General features: G+C 42.6%; 2 protein-coding genes across 4 annotated transcripts; both read left to right on the top strand.

The window, feature by feature from the left end:
• Window positions 1–1,281: 1,281 nt before the first annotated feature.
• Window positions 1,282–4,883, top strand: LOC111948355 (placenta-specific gene 8 protein-like). 2 transcript variants are annotated; one of them, XM_023961101.1, is made up of 4 exons: window positions 1,282–1,399; window positions 1,563–1,663; window positions 1,839–1,963; window positions 4,340–4,883. In XM_023961101.1, exons 2-4 carry the CDS (start codon window positions 1,579–1,581, stop codon window positions 4,442–4,444), a joined length of 315 nt encoding a protein of 104 aa, XP_023816869.1. In that variant the 5' UTR covers window positions 1,282–1,399; window positions 1,563–1,578; the 3' UTR covers window positions 4,445–4,883. The 2 variants fall into 2 exon arrangements, with proteins under 2 accessions (XP_023816869.1, XP_023816870.1); XM_023961102.1 differs by having other exon boundaries at window positions 1,298–1,399; window positions 1,577–1,663.
• A 2,274-nt stretch (window positions 4,884–7,157) lies between these two features.
• On the top strand, window positions 7,158–10,849 carry plac8 (placenta specific 8). Of its 2 annotated transcripts, none has more exons than XM_011481444.3 (4): window positions 7,158–7,391; window positions 7,569–7,655; window positions 7,831–7,955; window positions 10,331–10,849. In XM_011481444.3, exons 2-4 carry the CDS (start codon window positions 7,571–7,573, stop codon window positions 10,433–10,435), a joined length of 315 nt encoding a protein of 104 aa, XP_011479746.1. In that variant the 5' UTR covers window positions 7,158–7,391; window positions 7,569–7,570; the 3' UTR covers window positions 10,436–10,849. The 2 variants fall into 2 exon arrangements, with proteins under 2 accessions (XP_011479746.1, XP_004074540.1); XM_004074492.4 differs by having other exon boundaries at window positions 7,555–7,655.
• The last annotated feature ends 110 nt before the right edge of the window (window positions 10,850–10,959 follow it).

Here is a 10,959-nt window from a genome sequence, read left to right as displayed (position 1 = left end):
CATTTAGGGCCCCTTGGTGGGGAGGGTGAGGGGACGTCACTGTGAGTAATCAGGAGATGTCCCCTTAGTGCCCTACCCACCAATTTTAACCGCACCCCCCTTAGTACACACACCCCTCCCCCCTCAATATATACATCCCAACATAAACACACACACATGCACACACACACCCTCTCAAACACACATACACGCACACACATTTTGCAAGGAAGGTGGGACCTGGGTCCATCTGTCCCCTGCCTCTTCCCTGGTGGGGGGTACGGGCCCCTTTGCAACGGCGGCTGTGTCCCCGGGGTGCCGGCTTCCTGGGCCCGGCGGTGCTCTCTCCGCGCGGTGGGGGGGTTTATATTACATCTGAGCCGGGGGTGTTCGTGTCCCTGGGGGGTGGGTTCTGGTCCTTGCTCCTGAGTGCTGGGCCCCGCCAAATTTCCAACTGTGGCCGAGCCTGGTCAGGCCATATTTACAACACCCCTTGTGGGCCCTCTTTTTTCCCCGGGGTTCCCCCCTCCTGGGCGGGGGCGGCGGGCCCCTGCCTCGCTCCTCCCTGGACCAACCGTGGGCCGGGCGGATGGCTGCCTGGAGTGCGGAATGGGTCTCCCTTGGGGGGTCCTGGCTCGTACCTGGAGTTGGGGCGGGGGGATGTCCGGAACTCCTGGGTGGTGGTGGGGTGTTCGTCTGGGGCTGTGGGCGTCCTTCTCCGGTGGGGCCCTGCGTTGGGTTCTCCCGGCGCGGCGGGGGGGCTGCTCTCCTGGTTGGGCTGGGGCGGCGCCCTCTTTCCCTCCGTGCCTCCCTGCTCTCTGGCTCTGGGGGCCTTGCGGCGGCCCTGCTGGCCCTGGCCTGGGTGGCGGGCTTGGTCGCCCGGGCGGCGGTTGTTCCCTGCCGGTTCCCGTGTGGCGTTGGGGGGATTCCGGCTGCCGCTGCTGGTGCGGTGGGGGTCTTGGGGTGGGGATGGCTGGGCACTCTCCCTCCTTCTTTTCACGTTCCACCATCCATTTTAGAAGAACATAAACACTCACCTGAGCACAGGTGTTAGCTCAACAGACTGAATGACTGAAATATTTCACACTAGTTGGTTTTAAGGCATAAGTATGCGTGTGAACACTATCTGTTTTGTGTACATGTCGACAGGTGGACATTTTTGCAACTAACAGGTGTGTTTATAACATTTGAGTGTGTGTGTGGACAGGCTCCGCCCTTTTTTTTTTGTTTTGTTTTTTTTTACATTTAAACCTTACCATAATGATTAACAACCAGTAAACTTGTTGCTTTATGCTGCTTCATGGTCATTTTCTGGGAAACGGTGCATTGGTTGACCTTTAATCCCTTTGCTCCAGCTATAAAACAGCAACCTGACTTCTGCCATAAACTCCTTTAGCCTCTGACATCCTTTCATCATCTGGTGAGTTTTCTGGTTTAGGGCTTTGCGATAATTTGTGGGTTTTTTTACATTTCATGTCTTCTTGCTGTTGTTGTTTGATTTTTGGATTATTTCAGCACTTTGGTAATTCTATTTGGATTTATTGATCATGGATCAATTTGGTGACCAGTTCCTGTCCTGACAGACAAACTCTTTCAGTCATGGCCGTGATCAACCAGCCGGGTAAATTCCAGCCGTCTGACTTCCAGACCGACGTGTGCGACTGCTGCGACGACGTTAAGATCTGTGAGTCCTGAACCCTTTTGACGTTCAGCGTTCCGCTTTGGAGCTAAACGTTTGAAGTTGATGCATGAATTTGAAGCTCAGAAAGCAAACCTGTAGATTTCATGAGAGTTTCTGATGGTCCACCAAAAGGTTGTGTTTTCTTTCCTCCATCTTTCTTCCTGTTCCTCCTGCTCAGGCCTGTGCGGCTGCTTCTGCTACCTCTGTCTGGGCTGCACCATCGCCAGCGACATGGGCGAGTGCTGCATGTTTGGCACCGGGTATCCCATCCGCAGCGTCTACCGGACCAGATACAACATCAAGGTCAGTCTGAGCGCACGAGGCGAGCAGAGGCGCAGCGTCAGCGCCTCACAGATTTACAGGTTTCACAGTAAAACCTGGAAAAAGGCTTTATGACCTCATGTGATCGACGCGTTTCGCTTTTTCAAACGGAGGCACCAAAACGCTGAAATGATGAAAAAATCACAGAGAAAAAGCGCAAAAAATACAGAAAAGGTAAAGATTTTCTGTTTCTGTAAAGAAAAAACTTTAATCCAAAATGATTTTTAGCTTCAAGCATTCAAAACAGAAAAAAGATTCACTTTTTCTCTGTAAGAAATTAACTTTCTGTAATAAAAGAACTTTATGAAGCAAAACAAATTAAGCAAATGATTAACTTTTTGTGTAAAAAAAGAAAGAAAGAAAGAGAAGAATGCTCACTGTTTGTGTTAATGAAAAACCTTTACAAATGTTTTTCCCTTAATTTGACATGTTTTTTTTTGTTTGTTTCATCTTTTCAGAACTTAAAATTACATTTGAACAAATATTTGTATCAGCAGAATCAAGATTTGGTTTAGTACTTTTTTTGTTTTAATTCTATTTTTTTTCTCTTATACTTTTTTAGCTAAAAAACGAGTTTAAAAAAGAGATTCAGACACAATCAGCAGAAAAAAACATTATTTTAGTCGCATAATTGATGTTTTTTACCTTTTTCAGCTAAATTAGCTTTCCTCTTTACTCAAATGTGCATTTTTAACCATCAGACCTATGTAGTACCCCTCTTCTAACTAGTGAGTAAAGTAAATATTTATTTATTTAGCACTTTTCGCAGAGAACAGCTCACAAAGTGCTTCACAATGTTAGAACAACATAAAATCAGAGACAGAACACAAAAATGGCACCGGGAGTCTAAAGCAGGTAAAACCCAAATTAAATGCACTCAGGCATAGAAGTAAACAAACAAATAAATAAAAGTGAACACAAGTAAAAGTCAGCTAAAAGTTTCCTTAAATAGAAACGTCTTAACTTGAGTTTTAAAACGAGTTTTTGGAACACATTAAAGATTCCTATCAGTTGGCCTCAAGGAACGCGCAGGAGTGTAAGGAGTCAAAAGGTCAGAAATATAGTTTGGGGTTTGTCCGTGAAAGGCTCTAAAGACTAAAATCAAAATCTTAAAATCTTTTCTGAATTGAATAGGAAGCCAGTGTAGCGATAAAAGCAGAGGCGTGGCATGAGTGCGATTATTGGTTCCAGTTAAAAGCCTCGCTGCAGAGTTTTGGACCAATTGGAGATGTTTAAGAGACTTTTAGTTAAAACAGGTTAAAAGAGAATTGCAGTGGTCTAAAGGAGAAGAGAGAAAAGTGTGGTTAACCCTTGTGCTATCCTAGGTGTTGGGGGCTGGGTCATCTAGACCCACTAGACAGTGCTCTGAACCTTTTTTCTTCAATGATTTGTGATCTTCACTGGTGTCCATGGATTACATGAAATCTTTCCACCTTTATCCAGCTTCTCATGGTAGGGAGAACACGTCAAAGTAAGGGGGGGGGGGGGGGGTCATCTAAGATAGCACAAGGGTTAAATAGCTCAAGATCAAACTTGGAAGAAATATTGTCTTCAGTTTAGCCACGTTCCTCAGGTGATAAAAACAAATTCTGACAAGGAGCTTTGAGTGAGAATCTAGAGACAGAGGAGCTATTAAAGGAAATGGTCGTCACTTTACTACACTTTGAGTAGTAAAAGCAGTAAAAGTAGTCTCGTAGATAGGAAAGATTTTTGTAATTAGTTTTATCAAAGGAGCAATAAACCTGAATGTTATCAGCGTATAGATAAGAAATCCTGATGAGTCTCCCAAGGGGGAGCATATAGAGAATGAGTTAAATGGGTCCCAGATCAGAACCTTGGGGAACACCACAAGACACTGACCCCCATAAACAATGGTCGTTATGTTAGAGTATTTTGATTATGATGTTAGCATGTAGGTAGTTTTTTTTGGTTCATTTACAATAACTTTACTAGTTTATAGCTAGTTTAATACTAAGATTTTTAACTTTTCTTCTGCCTTAATGAACATTTTCAATCCTATTTGGTACAAATCATTTTCTTTGACTTTCCTTCAATGTTATTACGGCGTTTTTTGTTTGTTTTTGTTCTAATTTATCTGCCTTCAGCTTATTGTAATTTTTTTATTTGGTTTGGGTTTTGTGTTGAGCTTCACTTTGTTCATTTTCAGCTTTTTTCCACATTTTCTTTAGATGTCCGATAAGAGAAAGCGAAACGTGTAGAGAATCAGTCCTGTGTGACGGTGACATTTCTACTATAAAGTGAAATACTTGAATCCAAACGTGTTTATTCTATAGAGATGACTTTTCAGAGTTGTGATGATGAGGAGCAGCTTCTTCATCGAAGGTTCTGTGTTCTCAGGGTTCCATGTGTAACGACTGCCTGATGTCGCTGTTCTGCCCCGTCTGCTCCACCTGTCAGCTGAAGAGGGACATCAAGCATCGGAAGGAGCAGGGCACCTTTTAAAAACGAGCACCGGTCTGTCCAGGCGGCGTTTGTCCTGCATCATCTTCTACTGTTCAGCCTGAAATCATTCCATTGACTGTATACATGAACAGGACTGACATTCACTATGACATCACACCGACTCGCTCCAGGTCTCACATACAGTCAATAGTAACACAGGAAATTTAATTTCTTCCTAAAAATGACTTGAACACAGATTTAATTTTGACTCAACTTCCTTTTTTAAGCTTCAAAGTAAAAAAAAATCCCTTTAATATCAGAATAATTACTTTTCAACTTTGTTTTTTGTGTCAATGTGATTTTTTACTGAATAAATCGCTTTACTTTGTCACAAGGAAAAGCTGAAACTTGAAGAAAAAGGTTGTTTTATATTTCAGGCCAAAACTACGTAGATTTAAATTTACTTTACTACATTTTTGAAAATAAAATGTTGTGCAGCTTTGATGTGATGCTCTGTCCCCACTGCTGTTCTGCAGAGGTCTGAACCCCCTCAGCCAAATAATCAACAAGACTGGCTATGGATGCAGGAGTCAGGAACTGGTGGTGGAGGACCCAAAATGCAGGAGACCAAGCTTGCTGACAGGAAATAAAACATTTAATAAACAAACTGAAACATGACAAAACTATGGGGAGAAACAAACCGGTGACAAGACAGAGCAGATGACCTCTGACAAGGATGAACAGAAACCAAGACACTTAAATAGGCTGAGGGTAATTAACTGAACTGAAGACAGCTGTGGATCATGAACCTGAAAGTGGAGTGACTGACAAAGGAAACCAAAAACATGACAAAGAAAACCAAACTACTGAATCCTTACATACCGACTCAGAAATGGGGCCACCATCAGTCACCTCCTCTACATGGATGACATCAAGCTATATGCTAAGAGCGAGCGTGACATTGACTCCCTGATCCACACCGCCAGCATCTACAGTACTGACATTGGGATGTCATTCGGGCTCGAGAAATGTAGCCGGATGGTGACAAAGAGAGGCAAGGTAGTCCACACAGGAGGGGTCTCACTCCCAGAAGGAACAATAGCAGACATCGAGGACAGTTACAAGTACCTTGGAATTCCACAGGCAAATGGCAACCTGGAGCAGGCAACAAGGAAAGCTGCCACAGCTAAATACCTCCAACGAGTAAGGCAAGTCCTGAGAAGCCAGTTCAATGGCAAGAACAAGACCTGGGCTATAAACAGCTACGCACTGCCAGTTATCAGATACCCTGCAGGAATAATAAGATGGCCAAAGGAAGAGATACAGACCACGGATGTTAAGACACGAAAGCTCCTCACCATGCATGGAGGGTTCCATCCCAAATCCAGCACCCTGAGACTGTATGCTAGCCTCAAGGAAGGAGGCCGAGGACTAGTGAGCGTAGAAGCCACTATCCAGGATGAAACATCCAAGATCCATGAGTACATCAAGCTCAAGGCCCCAACTGGCAGTGTGCTCAGTGAATGTCTCAGGCAATGGAGAGCAGAGGATACAGTGCTGGAGGACAGATCCTCATGGGAGGACGAACCCCTGCATGGGATGTACCACCGGACCATAACTGAAGTGGCTGATATCAAGAAGTCCTACCAATGGCTAGAAAGGGCTGGCCTACAGGACAGCACTGAAGCGCTGATCCTGGCAGCTCAGGAACAAGCCCTGAGCACCAGAGCCATAGAGGCTCAGATCTACCACACCAGACAAGACCCAAGGTGTAGATGTACCACACCAGACGAGACCCAAGGTGTAGATCTACCACACCAGACGAGACCCTAGGTGTAGATCTACCACACCAGACAAGACCCAAGGTGTAGATCTACCACACCAGACAAGACCCTAGGTGTAGATCTACCACACCAGACAAGACCCAAGGTGTAGGCTGTGCAAAGAGGCGCCTGAAACTATCCAGCACATAACTGCAGGATGTAAGAGGCTGGCAGCTAAAGCATACATGGAGCGCCACAATCAAGTGGCTGGAATAATATACAGGAACATGTGTGCAGACTATGAACTGGAAACCCCAAGGTCAAAATGGGAAACACCTCCGAAGGTGGTAGAGAATGAGAGGGCAAAGATCCTGTGGGACTTCCAGATCCAGACTGATAGGATGGTAATGGAGAACCAACCAGACATTGTAGTGGTGGATAAAGAACAGAGGAAAGCCGTTGTGGTGGATGTGGCAGTGACAAGCGATGGGAACATCAGGAAGAAGGAACATGAGAAACTGGAGAAATACCAGTGACTCAGAGAAGAACTGGAGAAAGCCTGGAAAGTGAAGGTGACAGTGGTGCCTGTGGTAATTGGAGCACTCGGGGCAGTAACCCCCAAGCTGGAGGAGTGGCTACAACAGATACCTGGAAAGATCTCAGACATCTCAGTCCAGAAAAGCGCAGTGCTAGGAACAGCTAAGATACTGCGCAGGACCCTCAAGCTCCCAGGCCTCTGGTAGAGGACCCGAGCTTGGAGGAGAAACCACCAGCAGAAGGGTCAGAGGGGCGTTTTTTTTTGTTTATATAGATATATATGTATATATCTATATATATGGATGGATGCATCGATCGATCGATCTTCCAACATCAGTGGAAGGAGCTGAAACATGCCATTTGGAGAAGACACCCGTCAAACATGAGACAACTGGAGCAGTTTGCTCATGAGGAGTGGGCCAAAATACCTGTGGACAGGTGCAGAAGGCTCATTGACAAATACAGAAACCGTTTAACTGCAGTGGTTGCCTCAAAAGGTTGTGCAACAAAATATTAAGTTACCCTCATTTTTGTCCAGCCCTATTTCATTAATCTGGTGCATACGTAGGTGTGTTAAGGTGTGTTTGTGGATTGGTTTCTGGGAAACGGTGCATTGGTTGACCTTTAATCCCTTTGCTCCAGCTATAAAACAGCAACCTGACTTCTGCCATAAACTCCTTTAGCCTCTGACATCCTTTCATCATCTGGTGAGTTTTCTGGTTTAGGGCTTTGCGATAATTTGTGGGTTTTTTTACATTTCATGTCTTCTTGCTGTTGTTGTTTGATTTTTGGATTATTTCAGCACTTTGGTAATTCTATTTGGATTTATTGATCATGGATCAATTTGGTGACCAGTTCCTGTCCTGACAGACAAACTCTTTCAGTCATGGCCGTGATCAACCAGCCGGGTAAATTCCAGCCGTCTGACTTCCAGACCGACGTGTGCGACTGCTGCGACGACGTTAAGATCTGTGAGTCCTGAACCCTTTTGACGTTCAGCGTTCCGCTTTGGAGCTAAACGTTTGAAGTTGATGCATGAATTTGAAGCTCAGAAAGCAAACCTGTAGATTTCATGAGAGTTTCTGATGGTCCACCAAAAGGTTGTGTTTTCTTTCCTCCATCTTTCTTCCTGTTCCTCCTGCTCAGGCCTGTGCGGCTGCTTCTGCTACCTCTGTCTGGGCTGCACCATCGCCAGCGACATGGGCGAGTGCTGCATGTTTGGCACCGGGTATCCCATCCGCAGCGTCTACCGGACCAGATACAACATCAAGGTCAGTCTGAGCGCACGAGGCGAGCAGAGGCGCAGCGTCAGCGCCTCACAGATTTACAGGTTTCACAGTAAAACCTGGAAAAAGGCTTTATGACCTCATGTGATCGACGCGTTTCGCTTTTTCAAACGGAGGCACCAAAACGCTGAAATGATGAAAAAATCACAGAGAAAAAGCGCAAAAAATACAGAAAAGGTAAAGATTTTCTGTTTCTGTAAAGAAAAAACTTTAATCCAAAATGATTTTTAGCTTCAAGCATTCAAAACAGAAAAAAGATTCACTTTTTCTCTGTAAGAAATTAACTTTCTGTAATAAAAGAACTTTATGAAGCAAAACAAATTAAGCAAATGATTAACTTTTTGTGTAAAAAAAGAAAGAAAGAAAGAGAAGAATGCTCACTGTTTGTGTTAATGAAAAACCTTTACAAATGTTTTTCCCTTAATTTGACATGTTTTTTTTTGTTTGTTTCATCTTTTCAGAACTTAAAATTACATTTGAACAAATATTTGTATCAGCAGAATCAAGATTTGGTTTAGTACTTTTTTTGTTTTAATTCTATTTTTTTTCTCTTATACTTTTTTAGCTAAAAAACGAGTTTAAAAAAGAGATTCAGACACAATCAGCAGAAAAAAACATTATTTTAGTCGCATAATTGATGTTTTTTACCTTTTTCAGCTAAATTAGCTTTCCTCTTTACTCAAATGTGCATTTTTAACCATCAGACCTATGTAGTACCCCTCTTCTAACTAGTGAGTAAAGTAAATATTTATTTATTTAGCACTTTTCGCAGAGAACAGCTCACAAAGTGCTTCACAATGTTAGAACAACATAAAATCAGAGACAGAACACAAAAATGGCACCGGGAGTCTAAAGCAGGTAAAACCCAAATTAAATGCACTCAGGCATAGAAGTAAACAAACAAATAAATAAAAGTGAACACAAGTAAAAGTCAGCTAAAAGTTTCCTTAAATAGAAACGTCTTAACTTGAGTTTTAAAACGAGTTTTTGGAACACATTAAAGATTCCTATCAGTTGGCCTCAAGGAACGCGCAGGAGTGTAAGGAGTCAAAAGGTCAGAAATATAGTTTGGGGTTTGTCCGTGAAAGGCTCTAAAGACTAAAATCAAAATCTTAAAATCTTTTCTGAATTGAATAGGAAGCCAGTGTAGCGATAAAAGCAGAGGCGTGGCATGAGTGCGATTATTGGTTCCAGTTAAAAGCCTCGCTGCAGAGTTTTGGACCAATTGGAGATGTTTAAGAGACTTTTAGTTAAAACAGGTTAAAAGAGAATTGCAGTGGTCTAAAGGAGAAGAGAGAAAAGTGTGGTTAACCCTTGTGCTATCCTAGGTGTTGGGGGCTGGGTCATCTAGACCCACTAGACAGTGCTCTGAACCTTTTTTCTTCAATGATTTGTGATCTTCACTGGTGTCCATGGATTACATGAAATCTTTCCACCTTTATCCAGCTTCTCATGGTAGGGAGAACACGTCAAAGTAAGGGGGGGGGGGGGGGTCATCTAAGATAGCACAAGGGTTAAATAGCTCAAGATCAAACTTGGAAGAAATATTGTCTTCAGTTTAGCCACGTTCCTCAGGTGATAAAAACAAATTCTGACAAGGAGCTTTGAGTGAGAATCTAGAGACAGAGGAGCTATTAAAGGAAATGGTCGTCACTTTACTACACTTTGAGTAGTAAAAGCAGTAAAAGTAGTCTCGTAGATAGGAAAGATTTTTGTAATTAGTTTTATCAAAGGAGCAATAAACCTGAATGTTATCAGCGTATAGATAAGAAATCCTGATGAGTCTCCCAAGGGGGAGCATATAGAGAATGAGTTAAATGGGTCCCAGATCAGAACCTTGGGGAACACCACAAGACACTGACCCCCATAAACAATGGTCGTTATGTTAGAGTATTTTGATTATGATGTTAGCATGTAGGTAGTTTTTTTTGGTTCATTTACAATAACTTTACTAGTTTATAGCTAGTTTAATACTAAGATTTTTAACTTTTCTTCTGCCTTAATGAACATTTTCAATCCTATTTGGTACAAATCATTTTCTTTGACTTTCCTTCAATGTTATTACGGCGTTTTTTGTTTGTTTTTGTTCTAATTTATCTGCCTTCAGCTTATTGTAATTTTTTTATTTGGTTTGGGTTTTGTGTTGAGCTTCACTTTGTTCATTTTCAGCTTTTTTCCACATTTTCTTTAGATGTCCGATAAGAGAAAGCGAAACGTGTAGAGAATCAGTCCTGTGTGACGGTGACATTTCTACTATAAAGTGAAATACTTGAATCCAAACGTGTTTATTCTATAGAGATGACTTTTCAGAGTTGTGATGATGAGGAGCAGCTTCTTCATCGAAGGTTCTGTGTTCTCAGGGTTCCATGTGTAACGACTGCCTGATGTCGCTGTTCTGCCCCGTCTGCTCCACCTGTCAGCTGAAGAGGGACATCAAGCATCGGAAGGAGCAGGGCACCTTTTAAAAACGAGCACCGGTCTGTCCAGGCGGCGTTTGTCCTGCATCATCTTCTACTGTTCAGCCTGAAATCATTCCATTGACTGTATACATGAACAGGACTGACATTCACTATGACATCACACCGACTCGCTCCAGGTCTCACATACAGTCAATAGTAACACAGGAAATTTAATTTCTTCCTAAAAATGACTTGAACACAGATTTAATTTTGACTCAACTTCCTTTTTTAAGCTTCAAAGTAAAAAAAAATCCCTTTAATATCAGAATAATTACTTTTCAACTTTGTTTTTTGTGTCGATGTGATTTTTTACTGAATAAATTGCTTTACTTTGTCACAAGGAAAAGCTGAAACTTGAAGAAAAAGGTTGTTTTATATTTCAGGCCAAAACTACGTGAAAATAAAATGTTGTGCAGCTTCGATGTGAAACGCCCCTTAAACCTCTGAGAGGAACCAAGACTTTCAAGAAAAAATGACCTTTAAATCTTGAATAATTGACTGAGGATTCGACTGTTTTACTTGGTCTCTTA

The sequence above is a fragment of the Oryzias latipes genome, chromosome 12 (genome assembly GCF_002234675.1).
Source record: "Oryzias latipes chromosome 12, ASM223467v1".
NCBI classification, from domain to species: domain Eukaryota; kingdom Metazoa; phylum Chordata; class Actinopteri; order Beloniformes; family Adrianichthyidae; genus Oryzias; species Oryzias latipes.
The sequence above is the reverse complement of the archived record's forward strand: the minus strand, read 5'-3'. Positions and strand labels throughout refer to the sequence as shown.

Excerpts from the sequence above, each read along its gene's own strand:
- LOC111948355 (XM_023961101.1), top strand. The coding sequence starts at position 1,579 with ATGGCCGTGATCAACCAGCCGGGTAAATTCCAGCCGTCTGACTTCCAG. Across the intron at positions 1,664-1,838 it reads CTGCGACGACGTTAAGATCT|GCCTGTGCGGCTGCTTCTGC; the intron begins GTGAGTCCTGAA and ends CCTCCTGCTCAG. Across the intron at positions 1,964-4,339 it reads GGACCAGATACAACATCAAG|GGTTCCATGTGTAACGACTG; the intron begins GTCAGTCTGAGC and ends CTGTGTTCTCAG.
- plac8 (XM_011481444.3), top strand. The coding sequence starts at position 7,571 with ATGGCCGTGATCAACCAGCCGGGTAAATTCCAGCCGTCTGACTTCCAG. Across the intron at positions 7,656-7,830 it reads CTGCGACGACGTTAAGATCT|GCCTGTGCGGCTGCTTCTGC; the intron begins GTGAGTCCTGAA and ends CCTCCTGCTCAG. Across the intron at positions 7,956-10,330 it reads GGACCAGATACAACATCAAG|GGTTCCATGTGTAACGACTG; the intron begins GTCAGTCTGAGC and ends CTGTGTTCTCAG.